This window comes from Erinaceus europaeus (assembly GCF_950295315.1).
Source record: "Erinaceus europaeus chromosome 5 unlocalized genomic scaffold, mEriEur2.1 SUPER_5_unloc_1, whole genome shotgun sequence".
Taxonomy (NCBI): domain Eukaryota; kingdom Metazoa; phylum Chordata; class Mammalia; order Eulipotyphla; family Erinaceidae; genus Erinaceus; species Erinaceus europaeus.
In genome coordinates this window covers 192336-210194 of record NW_026647112.1, presented here as the reverse complement: position 1 = coordinate 210194, position 17859 = coordinate 192336, and the positions used below count along the sequence as shown (strand labels likewise).

Here is a 17859-nt window from a genome sequence, read left to right as displayed (position 1 = left end):
CGGGAGTCCCGGCCGCCTCCACTTCCCTCACCGGCCCGCCCTGCCCGTCTCCGGCGCCCTCCGCCGCCGCCGGCCCCCGGCGACCCGGCCCGCAGCGTGGACGGTCTCCCTGCTGCGAGGGCGGCCCAGGTGACAGCACCGCACGTCCCGCAGCTCGCGACTCACACCGTGCGGGCCCTGGGCGGGCAGTGGCCGAGGACCCCGACTCTGGCCGCGGGCCACAGCGTGCAGCATGTAGGGTCTTTTATTGTGCACCGCGCCGACGCCACAGCAAGCGCCGGCCGGGCCTGGCCACCACGGGCCGCAGGAACCTCCGGGAAGCCCCCCACCGGCCCGGCCGCCTGCCGGGGCCACCCGAGGGGGCAGGCGTCCGACGGGAGACGGTCGTCCCGGCCGGCGTGCCGGCGGCTCAGAGCGTCCCGGAACGGAGGGGCAGTCCCGGTCTCGAGAGGCCGGCGCCGGGCGTCAGGCCACGTAGTGGTACTGGTTGGGGTTGTCCTTGTCCCGCTCCACGTAGTCTCTGTCTATCAGAGACTCGATCCTCTTCTTCAGGTCGCCAGGCTGCAAGAGGCAGGCAGGGCCCAGTCACGGGACTCGGACACTCGCGGCCCTGTCACCTCAGCGAGTGGGCCGGGGCCACGGCGTCAGAGAGGCCTCACCGCCACAGGCCGCTCGGCAGGCGGCCCGGCACCATGGCCGCTCACCTTCACTGGGAACCTGGGCGGGTGGCACCCCGAGACCCAGGCCCCGCCGGCCCTCTCCTGACAGGAACCTGAGCCGGCTGTACAGCCCGAGACCCCGGCCCTCACCTGACAGGAACCGGGAACCTGAGCTGGCTGTACAGCCCGAGACCCCGGCCCTCTCCTGACAGGAACCTGAGCTGGCTGTACAGCCCGAGACCCCGGCCCTCACCTTGACCGGGAACCTGAGCTGGCTGTACAGCTCCGAGACCAGCAGGCTGTGGCTGAGCGTCTTCCGCATCTTCATGATGCGCACGATGGCGGCGTCGATCTGGTACTGGCGGTCCTGGAACACGCGCTCCGTGGTGCTCACCTGCTCCTCCGCCTGCGGGTGGGTGTGGAGGGTCAGCTGGGCAGAGCCGGAGCCGGATCGGAGCCCAGAGCCGTGCGGCCCCGCTTCCTGTGGGGACGGCCTCCCGGGGGAGGGCAGAGGCAGCGCGGTGGGCGCTCGACCGACCGGCAGGAGGGGCCCTCGGGCGGGGGCCGGGCGGCTGTGCCGAGCTGAGGCCGCGCCCCTGCCCCCGCCACCCCCGTCCGTCCAAGCCAGGGAGTCCCACTTTCTGCCACGGGCAGCTGTGACGCCCGCAGCCGTGTCCCCCGTCGAGGCTGCGATCACAGGCGGCAGGACACGGGTGACACCCTGGAAAGCACCCCCGTGGCATCACGGCCACCGGCTCCCTCCGTGGCGACTCCACGCCTCGCCCGCACCCCGCTGCCGTGACTGTCTTGAGGCCCCTCCGGGAGCCTCGATCCCAGAGCACCCCGTCCTCCACCGCCCACCTCAGACAGCCCGGCAGCACCCGGGGGTGGGGAGCGAGGCCAGAGATGGTCCGAGTGGCGGTGTCCCCCCAGCGTGTGCCCAGGGGCCCTCTGGGGCCGGGCTGCGGGGCACCCACCGTCTCCTTCATCTGGACCTGGTTGATCTTGATCCGGAACAGCTTGTGCCTGAAGTCCGCGTTGAAGAGGAACCTGTCGCCGTCCTCCACCTCCTTGCCCTTGGGGGCCTTGAGCAGCACGCGCGCCTTCCCGCAGGCCAGGGACTGCAGCGTCCGGCGCAGCTCACCGTCCTCTGGGGTGGGCGGGGCGGCATGGCTGACGCTAGCTCAGGCCCCGGCCCCCCGCCCGGGCGGCGCCCGCCTACCTATGCCGGTGGCCATCTTGATCTCCTCCAGGCTGAAGCCGTCGCCTTCGTTGAACATGAGCAGCACCAGCGTCTGGAGCAGGGACACCTGGAACTCCTTCTTCCCCTGGGGAGACGCGCGGGTGAGAGGGGCGCGGCCGGCCGGCGCCCGAGGGTCCCTGCCACAGCTGCCGGGCAGTGGGGACTCGGCGGCCGTGCTCACAAGAGCGGCCCGGGATCAAACCCCACAGCCGGCGGCCGGGCAGGTGGGGCTGAGCTGAATCGGGGCCCCACCGGCCCCGGGGCTTGGCCCAGGGTGCAGGCAAACCCCCTCTACCAGGAAGCCATCCCAGACTTCAGGTGCACGGCCGCTCTTGCCCTGGCGCCACTGCCGGCAGCAAGGGGTGCTGGGGGGGACTGGGGGCGCAAGCCAGCCAAGGCCAGAGCAGCAGCAGGCGGCCTGGGCCCACCCGCTCGGGGCAGCCGGGCTCCCGTGCCCATCCTGGACCCCATCACCCTGTGGTGACAAGCCCCCGTCGTCAGCACCGTCCCCAGCTCTGTGACCTCGACTGGCACCAACGTACACACGCTCGCACCCTCACTCTCCCCTCTCCCACACCCTCTCCTGGCCGTGAGGCCACGACAGACAGACTCCCGGGACCCGGACCGCGGCCCCACCGCGGCCCCAGTCCCGCTTGGCTCCGACTCATCTCTGGCGCCTGGGGAGGGAGCCGCGGCTACGTGCACTCAGTTTTGAGACCCTGGCGCCACACCCTGGCCTGCCGTCCAGCACCCGGGAGCCCGCCTGTCCTCAGTGGGGCCGCTCTGGTCGGCCGCCCGCCCGCCCGCCCCCCCCCCGAGGCTGTGGCGGGACTCGCGTCCTGCGCGCCCCGTCTGAGCACCCTGACCGTGCGTCTCCTCCGCCCCCAGCGCCCAGTCAGGCGCAGCAGGTCGGCCGCGACTTACTTCCTTGAACTCTGCCTTCAGCACGGCGTGGCCCAAGGTGGTCTGCCACTGCAGCTTCCGGCCGCTGTGCTTCCCGAGATAGAACGTCTTAAAGACCTCCTGGAGTTTGACCATCTAGGACACAGCAAGCACGGCCTCAGGCCAGCACGGGCAGCCCGGGGAACCCCGCATTAGGCCACAGCGGGACGGGGGTCCTCATGCTGCATGGGGCCTGTAGGTGGGACACCGCACGTGTCGTGGGGACGGGGTCCCTGCGTGGACACGGGAAACGGGCTGGATCTGTACCGGGGACTCATGCAGGACACTGGGCCCTGGGGGTGGGTGGGGTGGGGACAGGGCAGAACACTGGGCTGTGGGGTGCAGGGACAGGGCCGTGGCCGCCAGGAACCTGAGGCCGCGACAGCTATGGGGGGGGGTCAGGAGGAGAGCGGGCCGTCTCGGGTGGGGGCGCAGCACCGAGCCCCTCACCTCGGGCGGCAGGTGCACCTCCATGGGTGTGTAAGTGGGCCAGTAGCCCATGGTGAGGATGTTGACGGTCAGGTCGATGCTGCCCGGGTTGCTCTGGTTCTGCACGTACTGGAGGACAGGGAGCGTGGGGACGGGACCGTCTCCCCGGCCTCCAGCCGGGACTGGGAGAGGCCGCCGTCCCGTGTCCCTGGGGGCAGCGCTCACCTGCTTGAAGTGGACCATGACGTCCTTGGAGAGCTCCATGTCCTTGAACATTCCCTCCAGCTTGCTGGTGAAGGCCGCTCCACACTCTGGGCGGGTGCGGGGATGGGCCCCCATGAGGCCCCACGCTGGGCAGGGCGCAGGGGGAGTGCCCCCATGAGGCCCCACGCTGGGCAGGGCGCAGGGGGAGTGCCCCCATGAGGCCCCACGCTGGGCAGGGCGCAGGGGGAGTGCCCCCATGAGACCCCACTCTGGGCAGGGCGCAGGGGGAGTGCCCCCATGAGGCCCCACGCTGGGCAGGGTGCAGGGGGAGTGCCCCCATGAGACCCCACGCTGGGCAGGGCGCAGGGGGAGTGCCCCCATGAGACCCCACTCTGGGCAGGATGCAGGGGGAGTACCCCCATGAGACCCCACGCTGGGCAGGATGCAGGGGGAGTGCCCCCATGAGACCCCACTCTGGGCAGGGTGCAGGGGGAGTACCCCCGAGACCCCACGCTGGGCAGGATGCAGGGGGAGTGCCCCCACGAGACCCCACGCTGGGCAGGATGCAGAGGGAGGGCTCCCCAGCCGGGACCCACTCTGGGGTGGGGCATAGGATAAGGACACGCATGCAGCCCGTCCCCGGGAGAGCCCAGGCCAGGTGTCAGCCCCGCCCCCACGACAGCCCAGCACAGGGCCCGGCAGACCCTCACTCACCCACCCGCCCGCAGGTCGGCCCAGCACAGGCCCTCACCCTCACCCTCACCCTGTCTCTCTCACCCGCCCGCCCACTCACCGTGCTTGAGTTTGGACAACATGGACTTCTCAGCATCGACAGAGGCACTTTTCCCGACCAGGAGTCTTTTTGCCAGATCTTTCTTATAAAACGCCTCAAAGACGTCTTTGCCTGTTTGCCGTCAAACGAGAACCGGACGTGAGTGTGCAGGCTCCGCCGGCTGCCGCCCGGCGGCAGGACAACCCCGGGCCTCACCGTGGATGAACCGGAAGAGGATCATGATCTTGTCCAGGATCCGCTCCAGCTCCTCGTCCGTGGCCTCCTTGTTGCCGGCTCTCAGCTTGGAGTCCACGTGCTTGGCTGCGGGCCGAGGGCACGGTACTCAGAAACCACCCCTCCGTTAGGTCAGCCAAAACAAACCGACCCGCCAAGCGGATGCCATTTTAAACTCTGCCGGCGGGGAGTGGCCGGACAGCGGTCACCGTGCGCGAGGACCGGTGTTCAAGTCCCGGTCCCCACCTGCAGGGGTGGGACCGCAGGGTCCCCGTCTCTGTCTCCCACCCACACCTCTGTGCCCGTCCCGTCCTTTAAAGGGAGGCACGTCAGCCGCAAAGCAGACGCACCGATGAGCTCGGCGGGCTTGTTGGGCCTCTTGTTGATGAAAGTCTCGAAGGACTCCTTCGTGAGGTTGACGAACCTCTCGCTCCTCTGGAAACACACGTCGATCACCTGGTCCACGCGGTCCTTGAAGTCCAGCAGGTCCTGCACCATGTCCTTGTCCTTCTCGGGGTCGATGACCAGCGTCGTGCCGAAGGTCTGCGGGGCGCAAGCGTCACCCACGGCCGCTCCTGGGAGCCGAGTCTGTGGCCTCACTGGCGGTCCAGCTCTCAAGGCTCATGGGAGCACACGCGCACGCACACGCAGCCTGCACCCGGCTTCCACACTCACATGCAGCCTGCACCCGGCTGCCACATTCACACACTCAGCCTGCACCCAGCTTCCACACTCACACACTCAGCCTGCACCCGGCTGCCAAACACACGCAGCCTGCACCCGGCTGCCACACTCACACACAGCCTGCACCCAGCTTCCACACTCACACACTCAGCCTGCACCCGGCTGCCACACTCACACACTCAGCCTGCACCCGGCTGCCACACTCACACACAGCCTGCACCCAGCTTCCACACTCACACACTCAGCCTGCACCCGGCTGCCACACTCACACACTCAGCCTGCACCCGGCTGCCACACTCAAACACTCAGCCTGCACCCGGCTGCCACACTCACACACTCAGCCTGCACCCGGCTGCCACACTCAAACACACGCAGCCTGCACCCGGCTGCCACACTCACACACTCAGCCTGCACCCGGCTGCCACACTCACACACTCAGCCTGCACCCAGCTTCCACACTCACACACTCAGCCTGCACCCGGCTGCCACACTCACACACTCAGCCTGCACCCGGCTTCCACACTCACACACAGCCTACACCCGGCTTCCACATTCACACACTCAGCCTGCACCCGGCTTCCACATTCACACACTCAGCCTGCACCCGGCTGCCACATTCACACACTCAGCCTGCACCCGGCTGCCACACTCACACACTCAGCCTGCACCCAGCTTCCACACTCACATACTCAGCCTGCACCCGGCTGCCACACTCACCCACGCAGCCTGCACCCAGCTTCCACACTCACACACTCAGCCTGCTGCTTGCTACACTTTTTTTGTGGGGAGGGGGCGGCAGAGACCCTGAGGCCCCAGAGGCAGAGCAGCCAGTGCCACGCACCCGTGGCTTTAAAGAACTCTCCACAGGGATGGGCAGAGCTGCACCTGTTCCCAGGCACTGAGACCTGGGTTCAAGCCCTGGTCCCACTGGCAGGCAGGGATCCCCTCACCCCCACAGACTGAGGCCACCCACGTGCACACGCCTTACAGAAACGTGAGCGCGTGCTCGATCAAGCCAGCTGCCGGGATGCACGGAGGCCGGGGAGGCCACCGGACCTCGGGGGGCATGCTCCTAGGAGCTGGAAGCAGACACCTCCCCCGCCCACTGCAGGGTGCCAGGCCGGTGTCCGGCCCCGATGGACGGACAGACGGAGAGACGGGGGCGAGGGTGCACCTTGATATACTCGCTCCAGTGCTGCAGTAGTGCCTGCTGGCCGCCCTTCACACGACTGAACAGCTGGAACAGCTGCGTGAGGTCGGGCACCCTGTTCTCCTCCAGCAGCTGGTCGAGCCCTGGGAGGGGAGAGGGCGGCGGGGTTGGCGGGGTCAGCGGGGTCGGCGGGGTCAGCGGGGTCGGCGGGGTCAGCGGGGTCACACCTACCTTTCTGCAGGATGGCCGTGAGGTGCTCTCCCAGGAGCTGCTTCTCCACACAGGCGATGAGGGGCTTCCTGAGGAGGTGGGGAGAACAGGAGTCCGCCACACGGAGCCACCAGAAGCCAGCGCCCCTCACGGGGTGGCAGAGGCGGGGGTGTAGGCCAGGGAGTGCCCCCGAGGGAGGAGGCTGTGAGGCCGGGTGGGCCCTCCGTGGAAGCCCCTCACCATGCACCCCCACCCCCCATCAGAAACTCAGCTCTTGGGGCTCTGGGGACGGGCGCCCACAGGACAGGAAAGGAGCCTGCGAGATCTCGGGGTATGCTCCTGGGACCAGGAGGTCCCCACATCCCCGCCTGACGCGGCGTCACGCACGGGGGCGGCCGAGGAGTCCCGGGGGCAGAACAAGAAGCTGTGCGGGCCGGGCGGGCGAGGCCCCCACACGGGCACGGGCACTCACTGCGTGCTGTGGTCCAAGTACGTGATCACCCGGTCGCCCTCCTCCTCCAGCCGTTTGCTCACGTGGCTCAGGTACTCTGGAACCTGGCGCGCCAGACGCAGAACGTCAGTGACAAGAACGACTCGATGTCCCCGGGGAAGCTGAGAGGGCGCTGCCACGTGCCGTCCAGAGAGGGAGAGCAGGGCCCTGGCTGACGCTGGGGGTGGGGGCCCTGGCTGACACTAGGGATGGGGGGCGCAGGGCCCTGGCTGACACTGGGGGTGGGGGGTGCGGGGCCCTGGCTGACACTGGGGGTGGGGGGCGCGGGGCCCTGGCTGACACTGGGGGTGGGGGGTGCGGGGCCCTGGCTGACACTGGGGATGGGGGACAGGGCCCTGGCTGACACTGGGTGTGAGGGCCCTGGCTGACACTGGGGATGGGGGGCGCAAGGCCCTGGCTGACACTGGGGGTGGGGGGTGCGGGACCCTGGCTGACACTGGGGGTGGTGGGTGCAAGGCCCTGGCTGACACTGGGGGTGGGGGGTGCAGGGCCCTGGCTGACACTGGGGATGGGGGACAGGGCCCTGGCTGACGCTGGGTGTGGGGGCCCTGGCTGACACTGGGGGTGGGGGTCCCGGACCCTGGAGCCTCAGGCGGGACCTTCTTGCTCAGCCACGGCCTCCCCCGGGAACTCAAGTCACATTCTCTTCTCAAAATTGGAAAGAGCAGAGCAACGTGTGCTCAAACCCATTTTCACGAGGGTCTGTGGGGCGAGGTCCCCGAGCGGCTGGGCCGGGTCAAGCTCTTCACAGGCCGAAAGCCGGTGGCAGAAACTCCCAGGGGTGCAGCCGGGCCAGGGGCCACCCTGTGAGACCGTGCTCTGATCTGGGGACAGGTGAGGAGGGTCTGGGCTCGGCTTTGCACAAGGCTTTCTGGGGCTCAGCCGTGTCCCTTTGAGCGGAGGCTCCTCAAGCGTCCTCTCTCTCTAGCCCTTGCTACTTGTTCACGAGGGAGACCCGTGCCACTGCGGGACCAAGCTCGAGGCCCCTTCCGCTCTGAGATCTGGCGCTCTGCCAGCTGTGATCTGCCCGTGTTTCAGACAGACCACGTCTAAACTGCGGCTCGCGGTGGTGCTGGGGGCTGAACCCAGGTACGAGGGGCATTTCCCATAGCCACTGTGCTGACTCCCCCAGCCCCCATGCACTTTTTTTTTTTTAAGTTATTCCCTTTGCTGCCCTTTTCTTACTGTTACTGATGCTGTTCTTAGACAGGACAGAGAGGAAAGGAGAGAGGAGGGGAAGACAGAGGAGGAGAGAAAGACAGACACCTGCAGACCTGCTTCACCGCCTGGGAAGCGACTCCCCTGCAGGTGGGGAGCCGGGGTTCGAACCGGGATCCTTTGCTCTTCGCGCCACGTGTGCTTAACCCACTGTGCCACCACCCGGCTCTCTTCTTCTTCTTTTTAAAAAATATTTTATTTATGTGGTCTGGGAGGTGGCACAATGGATAAAGCACTGGACTCTCAAGCATGAGGTCCTGAGTTCAATCCCTGGCAGCACATGTACCAGAGGGATGTCTGATTCCTTCTCTCTCTCCTCCTTTCTCATTAAAAATTAACAAAATCTTTAAAAGTTTTATTTATTGAGAGGAACAGAAGGAAAGAACCAGATGTCACTCTGGTACATGTGCTGCCAGGGATCAAACTCAGGACCTCACATTTGAAAGTCCAACGCTTTACTCACTGTGCCGCCTCCCAGACCACCCCCCGTATACTTCTGAAGCTATCTCACTGCCTTTGGGGGTCATAAGAGCATCCGAGTGTGGGACAGATGGAGCTGGCTCCTGGGGACCCCCGGGACCTGTGTGTGGACAAGGCCCGGGGGGGGGGGCACGGCCGGGACAGGTGGACTTGTGGGAACCCCTCACCTCTCTCTCCTGCATCAGCCTCTGGCCTTCTGCAGCATACAAGCAGTTTGTTTCTTCCAGAAACTTCACTTCAAAAGACTCTTTGTACACCTAGGGAGTGAGGGGCAGACCTGACCCGACCTCCACATGCTGAGGACGCCTGGTGACAGTGACCGGCAGTGACCCCGCCCCACCTGGTGACAGTGACCGGCAGTAACCCCACCCCACCTGGTGACAGTGACCGGCAGTGACCCCACCCCACCCCACCTGGTGACAGTGCCCGCAGTGACCCCACCTGCCTGGTGACAGTGACTGGCAGTGACCCCACCCCACCTGGGGACAGTGACCGTCCTCTCTAGCTTTCCTGCGGGCAGCTCCTCTGAGCCGCCTGGGCCGCCATCCCCAGGCCTCACCTGTAGGTCGGACAGCATGCTGAGCAGGCCACGCAGCAGGCTGCGGTCCACGGCCTCCCCCGCCCGCTCACGCGCGATCAGCAGCAGGATGCCGTCGATGGTCTTGGCCTGCACGGCCCGGTCGCTGATGATGTGGTTCCTGAACAGCTCCAGGCCCATGTCCCTGAGGGGAGACGCTGCCTCAGTCCCCACCCTGAACAGCTGCAGCCCCATGTCCCTCCCGCCCTGACTGCAGCCCTGTGTCCCTCCCACCCTGAACAGCTGCAGCCCTGTGTCCCTCCTGCCCTGAACAGCTGCAGCCCAGTGTCCCTCCTGCCCTGAACAGCTGCAGCCCTGTGTCCCTCCCACCCTGACTGCAGCCCTGTGTCCCTCTCGCCCTGACTGCAGCCCTGTGTCCCTCCTGCCCTGAACAGCTGCAGCCCTGTGTCCCTCCCACCCTGAACAGCTGCAGCCCCGTGTCCCTCCCGCCCTGACTGCAGCCCTGTGTCCCTCCCACCCTGACTGCAGCCCTGTGTCCCTCCTGCCCTGAACAGCTGCAGCCCTGTGTCCCTCCTGCCCTGAACAGCTGCAGCCCTGTGTCCCTCCCACCCTGAACAGCTGGAGGCCCGTGTCCCTCCCACCCTGAACAGCTGCAGGCCCGTGTCCTGAGGGGAGACGCCGCCTCAGCCCCCGGCCCTGAACAGCTGCAGGGCAGCCCCACTCACCACAGGGAGGGCAGTGTGGAGTTGTGCAGCACGTAGGTGCGGTCCAGGAACAAGAAGATGCTTCTGATCATGATCTGTGGGGTAGGAGCTCACTTGCTGCCACACTGCCCCCCCCCCCGCCTGTGCCCGGCTGCGCCCAGTGGAGGGAGAGGGCAGCAGCCCCTCCTCTGGAGATGCCCACGCAGGCCACGCACCTGTTCCTGGCAGACCCCCAGTGGCTCCAGAGGGCACGGGGAGGGGGGGAACCTGTGCTTCTGGGGCAGAGCAGCGAGGGCACATACCCAATGCCCACCCTGCGGCCTCGGCACCTCAGCCCACGAGCCCATCAGAGCTCCCCCACTGTGCCCCTCGGGGGGGGGGAATGAGCTGGGTTGACAGAAGACACGTCCTTCTTCACCCCTTCTGCCCAGCTGAGCCAGATGGCAGGGCGAGCTGGAAGGAATGCTCCCTGGGGAGGGCAGCTCCCTGGGGGCTGGGGGGCAGAGCCAGGGGGTGAGGGCAGCTCCCTGGGGGCTGAGGGACAGGCCTGGGGGTGAGGGCAGCTCCCTGGGGGCTGAGGGACAGGCCTGGGGGTGAGGGCAGCTCCCTGGGGGCTGAGGGACAGGCCTGGGGGTGGGGCAGCTCCCTGGGGGCTGGGGGGCAGAGCCAGGGGGTGAGGGCAGCTCCCTGGGGGCTGAGGGACAGGCCTGGGGGTGAGGGCAGCTCCCTGGGGGCTGAGGGGCAGGCCTGGGGGTGAGGGCAGCTCCCTGGGGGCTGAGGGACAGGCCTGGGGGTGAGGGCAGCTCCCTGGGGGCTGGGGGGCAGAGCCTGAGGGTGAGGGCAGCTCCCTGGGGGCTGAGGGACAGGCCTGGGGGTGAGGGCAGCTCCCTGGGGGCTGAGGGACAGGCCTGGGGGTGAGGGCAGCTCCCTGGGGGCTGAGGGGCAGGCCTGGGGGTGAGGGCAGCTCCCTGGGGGCTGGGGGGCAGAGCCAGGGGGTGAGGGCAGCTCCCTGGGGGCTGAGGGACAGGCCTGGGGGTGAGGGCAGCTCCCTGGGGGCTGAGGGACAGGCCTGGGGTTAAGGCAGCTCCCTGGGGGCTGAGGGACAGGCCTGGGGGTGAGGGCAGCTCCCTGGGGGCTGGGGGGCAGGCCTGGGGGTGGGGCAGCTCCCTGGGGGCTGAGGGACAGGCCTGGGGGTGAGGGCAGCTCCCTGGGGGCTGGGGGGCAGAGCCTGGTGGTGAAGGCAGCTCCCTGGGGACTGAGGGGCAGAGCCTGGGGGTGGGGCAGCTCCCTGGGGGCTGGGGGACAGGCCTGGGGGTGAGGGCAGCTCCCTGGGGACTGAGGGGACAGGCCTGGGGGTGAGGGCAGCTCCCTGGGGGCTGAGGGACAGGCCTGGGGGTGGGGCAGCTCCCTGGGAGCTGAGGGACAGGCCTGGGGGTGAAGGCAGCTCCCTGGGGGCTGAGGGACAGGCCTGGGGGTGGGGCAGCTCCCTGGGGGCTGGGGGACAGGCCTGGGGGTGAGGGCAGCTCCCTGGGGGCTGAGGGACAGGCCTGGGGGTGGGGCAGCTCCCTGGGAGCTGAGGGACAGGCCTGGGGGTGGGGCAGCTCCCTGGGGGCTGGGGGACAGGCCTGGGGGTGAGGGCAGCTCCCTGGGGGCTGAGGGACAGGCCTGGGGTTAAGGCAGCTCCCTGGGGGCTGGGGGACAGGCCTGGGGGTGAGGGCAGCTCCCTGGGGGCTGGGGGGCAGAGCCTGGTGGTGAAGGCAGCTCCCTGGGGACTGAGGGGCAGAGCCAGGGGGTGAAGGCAGCTCCCTGGGGGCTGGGGGACAGGCCTGGGGGTGAGGGCAGCTCCCTGGGGGCTGGGGGACAGGCCTGGGGGTGAGGGCAGCTCCCTGGGGGCTGGGGGGTAGTGTACCCAGGGACTCACCATCTGCCTGCAGTGGTCCTGCCAACACGTGTTGATCTTCTTCAGGAAAAGAACTCGGTCCAGAGAGTCTGTGCAGGCCGCTCAGGAAAATGCTGGCACAGACCCCCAGACCGAGACCGAGACCTGCGCTCAGAAACCCTGCGCTGCGTCCGCCGCGGCTGACCCCATGTCCCCAGCCTCGCTCACGGGCCCCGGGGAGAGACCCAGGGAGAGCCCAGGGGAGAGGCCAGGGGAGAGCCCAGGGGAGAGCGGAGGGGAGAGCGCAGGGGAGAGGCCAGGGGAGAGCGGAGGGTTGGGCCCGAGCCCGGGGCCCCTGGCAGCCACAAGGATATTCCCGGAACGGGAGGATCTGGCCCCGGACGTGATCCTCACAGACCTGGCGGAGCTGCTTGTAGAGCGTCGGGGAGACTTTGTGAGAACAGAGGTTTTCCACAGCCTGGAAACAGACGGCACCGGCCGCTCAGCGGGGAGGGAGCAGCGTTCCAGGGCCCGGTGCGTGTTCAGGCCCTGCCGCCGCCCGCCGCCCGCCGCCCGCCGCCCGCCGCCACCGCCTCGGCGGCGGGGGAGCCCGGGCGTCTCGGCCTCAGCAAGGGGAGCAGCGGCCGGAGCGGCGGCTCTGCTGTGCTTCCGTGCGGCACCCAGACACAGGGCGCAGACAGCCGCGGAGCCTGAGGGACGGGGCCAGGCCACCGAGTCCTGACGGGACACCCCGCCCTCACTGCCCGGGCTCCACAGCAGCAGCGAGGGCACCTCACAGGCAGAGCTGGGCCCGGACCCCAGACCCCAGGGCGGGACAGGCAGAGCTGGGCCCGGACCCCAGACCCCAGGGCGGGACAGGGAGAGCTGGGCCCGGACCCCAGACCCCAGGGCGGGACAGGCAGAGCTGGGCCCGGACCCCCAGACCCCAGAGCGGGACAGGGAGAGCTGGGCCCGGACCCCAGACCCCAGGGCGGGACAGGCAGAGCTGGGCCCGGACCCCCAGACCCCAGAGCGGGACAGGGAGAGCTGGGCCCGGACCCCCAGACCCCAGGGCGGGACAGGGAGAGCTGGGCCCGGACCCCAGACCCCAGGGCGGGACAGGCAGAGCTGGGCCCGGACCCCCAGACCCCAGAGCGGGACAGGGAGAGCTGGGCCCGGACCCCCAGACCCCAGGGCGGGACAGGGAGAGCTGGGCCCGGACCCCCAGACCCCAGAGCGGGACAGGGAGAGCTGGGCCCGGACCCCAGACCCCAGGGCGGGACAGGCAGAGCTGGGCCCGGACCCCAGACCCCAGGGCGGGACAGGGAGAGCTGGGCCCGGACCCCAGACCCCAGGGCGGGACAGGCAGAGCTGGGCCCGGACCCCAGACCCCAGGGCGGGACAGGGAGAGCTGGGCCCGGACCCCCAGACCCCAGGGCGGGACAGGGAGAGCTGGGCCAGATCAGCCGGGGTGGCCTCTGGGCAGGAGCGGGAAGCTCTCAGGCAGCCCCAAGCCCCACCCCGCATCGGCTGAGCCGACACAAACACAAACAGGTGCCGCGACACCCGGCCCGGCCGGCGACACCCGAGGCCGTGGGGCGGCCTCAGCGGAGCCGGGGGAGCGGGAGGGCACGGGACGGGGCTGCTCTGCCGGCTACCAGACGCCGTGTGCCCGCCGCCCCTGCCCTCGCGGACGAGCCGGCCCGGGGCCACACGGCAGACGGCAGCTGGCCGGGGGCGGGGACAGAGGCGGGGAGCAAGGCTGGGCGACAAGCATCTCGGCATCTCGGCCCGAGGCTCTGGGTCCCCGGGTTCGACCCCCGGCAGCACTTTCGGCCAGAGCTCAGCGGGGCTCCGGCCAGAACCGGGAGAGCGAGCGGCCACACGACGCCGACCCTGCGGCCAGATGGGAGGGGACCCGCCATCAGGTGTTTCTGACGGGCACAAAGGGGGCGCGGTGCGCGGGGGCTCGGCAGAGGGGGTGCGCGGGGGGGGGCTCGGCAGAGGGGCGGTTCGAGCCCAGCAGCAGACGCCCGCCCGCCCGCCCGGCCGTCTGTCCGCCAAGGACACGAAGTCGCGCACCGTGGGCCTCAGCCCCGCAGGAAGAGCAGCGGCACCCGCGACACACCCGCCAGCCGGAGGAGTCGGACCCCCAGAAGGTCCCCCCGGCCCGGCAGAGCCGAGCGCGGCTCCGGGAGAAGGAGCACACCGCACCTCAGCCACGCCAGTCGGCCGGGCCGAAGCCCAAACCGGGACAGAGCCCGCGCCGAGGCCGCCGACCGAGTCCCCGGGACGCGCCTCTGCCGTCGCCGCTGTCGGTGGGGGGAGGAGGAGGCTCACGGGCGGGCGACCGAGAAGCTGAGGGCCACCCGCACCGGTCCGGGTCCCCGCCTCTCCTCTCCTCTCCTCTCCGACGACGGCTGACGGCAGGTGCCCGGCACAGGGCGCCCGGAAAGGCCGAGCCCACCCGGAGCAGAGGCGACGCCCTCCCTCAAGACCCCAAGGGGACAGACGGACGGACGGACAGCAGGGCCGCCAGGACACGGTCTGACAGCGCTCGGGCTGAGGAAGCGGACACGCGGCCGAGCAGGGCGGGTCACGCACGGAAAGGGCCCTGCCAGTGCCCACGCCAAGAGGCGCCAAGACGGTCGGGACAAGGGCTGGCGGCTGGGGCTGGAGACGGCTGGGCCCGGGGGCTCTCTGTGGGGTCTCTCTCTGTGGGGTCTCTCTGTGGGTCTCTCTCTGTGGGTGTCTCTGTGGGGTCTCTCTCTGTGGGGTCTGTGGGTCTCTCTGTGGGGTCTCTCTGTGGGGTCTCTCTGTGGGTCTCTCTGTGGGGTCTCTCTGTGGGTCTCTCTCTGTGGGTGTCTCTGTGGGTCTCTCTCTGTGGGGTCTCTCTCTGTGGGTCTCTGTGGGTTTCTCTGTGGGGTCTCTGTGAGGTCTCTTTCTGTGGGGTCTCTCTGTGGGTCTCTGTGGAGTCTCTAGGTCTCTGGAGTCTCTCTCTGTGGGTCTCTGTGGGTGTCTCTGTGGGGTCTCTCTGTGGGTGTCTCTGTGGGTCTCTCTCTGTGGGTGTCTCTGTGGGTCTCTCTCTGTGGGGTCTCTCTCTGTGGGTGTCTCTATGGGTCTCTCTGTGGGTCTCTCTGTGGGTCTCTCTCTGTGGGGTCTGTGGGTCTCTCTCTGTGGGGTCTGTGGGTCTCTCTGTGGGTCTCTCTGTGGGTCTCTCTGTGGGGTCTCTCTGTGGGTCTCTCTGTGGGGTCTCTCTGTGGGTCTCTCTCTGTGGGGTCTGTGGGTCTCTCTGTGGGGTCTGTGGGTCTCTCTGTGGGGTCTGTGGGTCTCTCTGTGGGTCTCTCTGTGTCTCTCTGTGGGTCTCTCTGTGGTGTCTCTCTGGAATCTGTGGGGTCTCTGTGAAGTCTCTCTCTGGGGTCTCTGTCCCGCCAGGGGGCTCCCAGGGCAGAGATGCGGGTTGCCGTGGCAGGAGGGGCCACGCGAGCCACGTCCCGCTAGGGGGGGGTGCGCCCGGGGAAGCGCCCGCAGCACAGTGATACAAGGACCCAGGTTCGAGCCCCCGCCCCGCTCCCCACCCGCAGGGCTGCGCGTCTGTCCGTCTCCCTCGGTCTCTGTCCTAACCGACAAGAGGGAGAACGCGGCCGTCCGTGGTGGACTCACGGCGCGGACACCGGCCCGGGGCGACCCTGGCGGCAGAGCGCAAGGAGAGGGCGCGGGTTGCGGGTCGTGGGTTGCGGGCCGGGAGCCGGAGCCCGTGGTCCTGTCCTGCAGGCGGCCGCGTCCCCTGACCAGCTCTGGCCCCGGCCGGCGCCGACACGGAGACAGGGCGCCGCGGCCTAACATCGTGTTGACCGCGCAGAGCAGAGCACGGGACAGACTGACCGGCAGCCGGCAGCCCGGGCTCTTGTGGTCCGGGAACAGAAGCCGGGGAGGCGGCCGGAGACGGGGAGACGGGGAGACGGGGAGATGGAGAGACGGGGAGACGACGGGGAGACGACGGGGAGACGGGGAGACGGAGAGACGGGGAGACGACGGGGAGACGGGGAGATGGGGAGATGGAGAGACGGGGAGACGGGGAGATGGAGAGACGGGGAGACGACGGGGAGATGGGGAGACGGGGAGACGGGGAGATGGAGAGACGGGGAGACGGGGAGATGGAGAGACGGGGAGACGGGGAGATGGAGAGACGGGGAGATGGAGAGACGGGGAGATGGAGAGATGGGGAGATGGGGAGACGGGGAGATGGAGAGACGGGGAGATGGAGAGACGGGGAGATGGGGAGACGGGGAGATGGGGAGACGGGGAGATGGAGAGATGGAGAGACGGGGAGATGGGGAGACGGGGAGATGGAGAGACGGGGAGACGACGGGGAGACGGGGAGACGGGGAGATGGAGAGACGGGGAGACGACGGGGAGACGACGGGGAGACGGGGAGATGGAGAGACGGGGAGATGGAGAGATGGGGAGATGGGGAGACGGGGAGATGGAGAGACGGGGAGATGGAGAGACGGGGAGATGGAGAGACGGGGAGATGGAGAGACGCCGCCGCAGGCCGCACCGGTGACCTCGTGCTCCCTGAAGCCGGGCAGCACCGCCGCCTGCTGACCCGTCGCGCCGGTGACCGTGGAGGACGAGGACGGAGGCGGAAAAAGCCGCCAGACGGAGGCAGCGCATCTGTCCATCTGTCCAGAGGGCGGTCCGCCGCCCCCGCCCCCCGCCCCCCGCCCCCCGCCCCCGGCCCGGGGCTCACCTGGTAGAGCTCCTCCAGGTTGTACCTGATGGAGGTGCTGCTCTGGATGGCGCCCACGGCCTCGCGCAGCTTCTGCCAGGTGTCCTGAGTGTAGTTGTCGGGCAGCTGCGGCCGGTCTACGGGGGGGGGGGGTGTCAGGCCGCAGAGACCCCCGCCCGCCTTCCGCCCTGCGTCCCCGTCCCCGTCCCCGTCCAGGACGGGGAGCCCAGGGCCGGCGGCACCGGGTGGACGGGCAGGAAGCTCCCACATCTGCCGCCCGCCCAGCCCCACCCGGCGCCGCCCGACCGCACCCACCCGAGGTGCCAGCCGATAGCGCCGGCCGGCTCGGACCCTGGGCTCCACCCGCAAACCGGGGAGCACCCGCGTCCCCCCCCCCCCGCCCTAACCTGTGTCCCCGTCCCAATCCCGTCCTCCCTCCCGTCCCCCACGCTGTCTCCACACCCAACCCGTCCCGTCCACTCCCTTCCCCCACCACGTCCCCCATCCCCATCCTGTCCCGTCCCCGTCCCCCCCCATGTCCCGTCCCCCCATGTCCCCTGTGTCCCCCAAGTCCCATCCCCCATGTCCCCGTCCCCATCCCGTCCCCCGTGTCCCCCATGTCCCCGTCCCCCATGTCCCCCAAGTCCCGTCCCCCGTGTCCCCGTCCCCCATGTCCCCGTCATGTCCCCCATGTTCCCGTCATGTCCCCCGTGTCCCGTCCCCCGTGTCGCCGTCACGTCCCCCATGTCCCCCCCGTGTCCCCCCCGTGTCCCGTCCTCTGTGTCCCCGTCGTGTCCCCCGTGTCCCGTCCCCCATGTCCCCCATGCCCCCCCGTGTCCCCCGTGTCCCGTCCCCCGTGTCCCCGTCGTGTCCCCGCCCGCACCGCGGAAGTTCTTGATGACCAGCTTCCTGGAGCCTCCGGGCGCGGAGGACACGGCGGCCGCCAGCTTGGACAGCCCGTTGGTGTGGCCGCCCAGCGCCGAGCAGGGACCCTTCCGGGGGGGCTCGTCGGCCATGGCGCCGCTCGGCCAACCGCCCGCGACCCCGATCGGCCGCGGGACCCGCGTGCAGCGCGCGCCGCCTCAGCCCCCAGCGCCCGGACGCGCCGCCATAGCGCCCGACTCGCGCCCGGAACGCGGAACGCGGAGCCCCGAGCCCGGAACCCGGAGCCCGGAGCCCGGAGCGCGCGGCGGCGGCGGCGGGCGGCTCGGACGGACCGCCGGAAGTGACGTCGCACGGGCGGGAGGGGGCGGGACGGGGCGCGGCCGGA

At 69.4% G+C, this 17859-nt stretch overlaps 1 protein-coding gene across 4 annotated transcripts; it reads right to left on the bottom strand.

Moving 5' to 3' along the window:
- Positions 1-343: 343 nt before the first annotated feature.
- CUL4A (cullin 4A) lies at positions 344-17778 on the bottom strand. 4 transcript variants are annotated; one of them, XM_060183745.1, is made up of 20 exons: positions 17473-17773; positions 16611-16726; positions 12232-12335; positions 11900-11969; positions 10000-10073; positions 9296-9458; positions 8904-8993; positions 7000-7082; positions 6549-6616; positions 6342-6460; positions 4834-5026; positions 4466-4570; positions 4271-4381; positions 3499-3584; positions 3295-3402; positions 2827-2940; positions 1882-1987; positions 1637-1809; positions 913-1065; positions 344-561 (listed from the first exon to the last, which is right to left on the bottom strand). In XM_060183745.1, exons 1-20 carry the CDS (start codon positions 17603-17605, stop codon positions 466-468), a joined length of 2265 nt encoding a protein of 754 aa, XP_060039728.1. In that variant the 5' UTR covers positions 17606-17773; the 3' UTR covers positions 344-465. The 4 variants fall into 4 exon arrangements, with proteins under 4 accessions (XP_060039728.1, XP_060039727.1, XP_060039726.1 ...); XM_060183744.1 differs by lacking the exon at positions 344-561 and adding an exon at positions 692-758 and having other exon boundaries at positions 815-1065; positions 8904-8966; positions 17473-17778; XM_060183743.1 differs by lacking the exon at positions 344-561 and adding an exon at positions 692-758 and having other exon boundaries at positions 815-1065; positions 17473-17777.
- Positions 17779-17859: the final 81 nt, after the last annotated feature.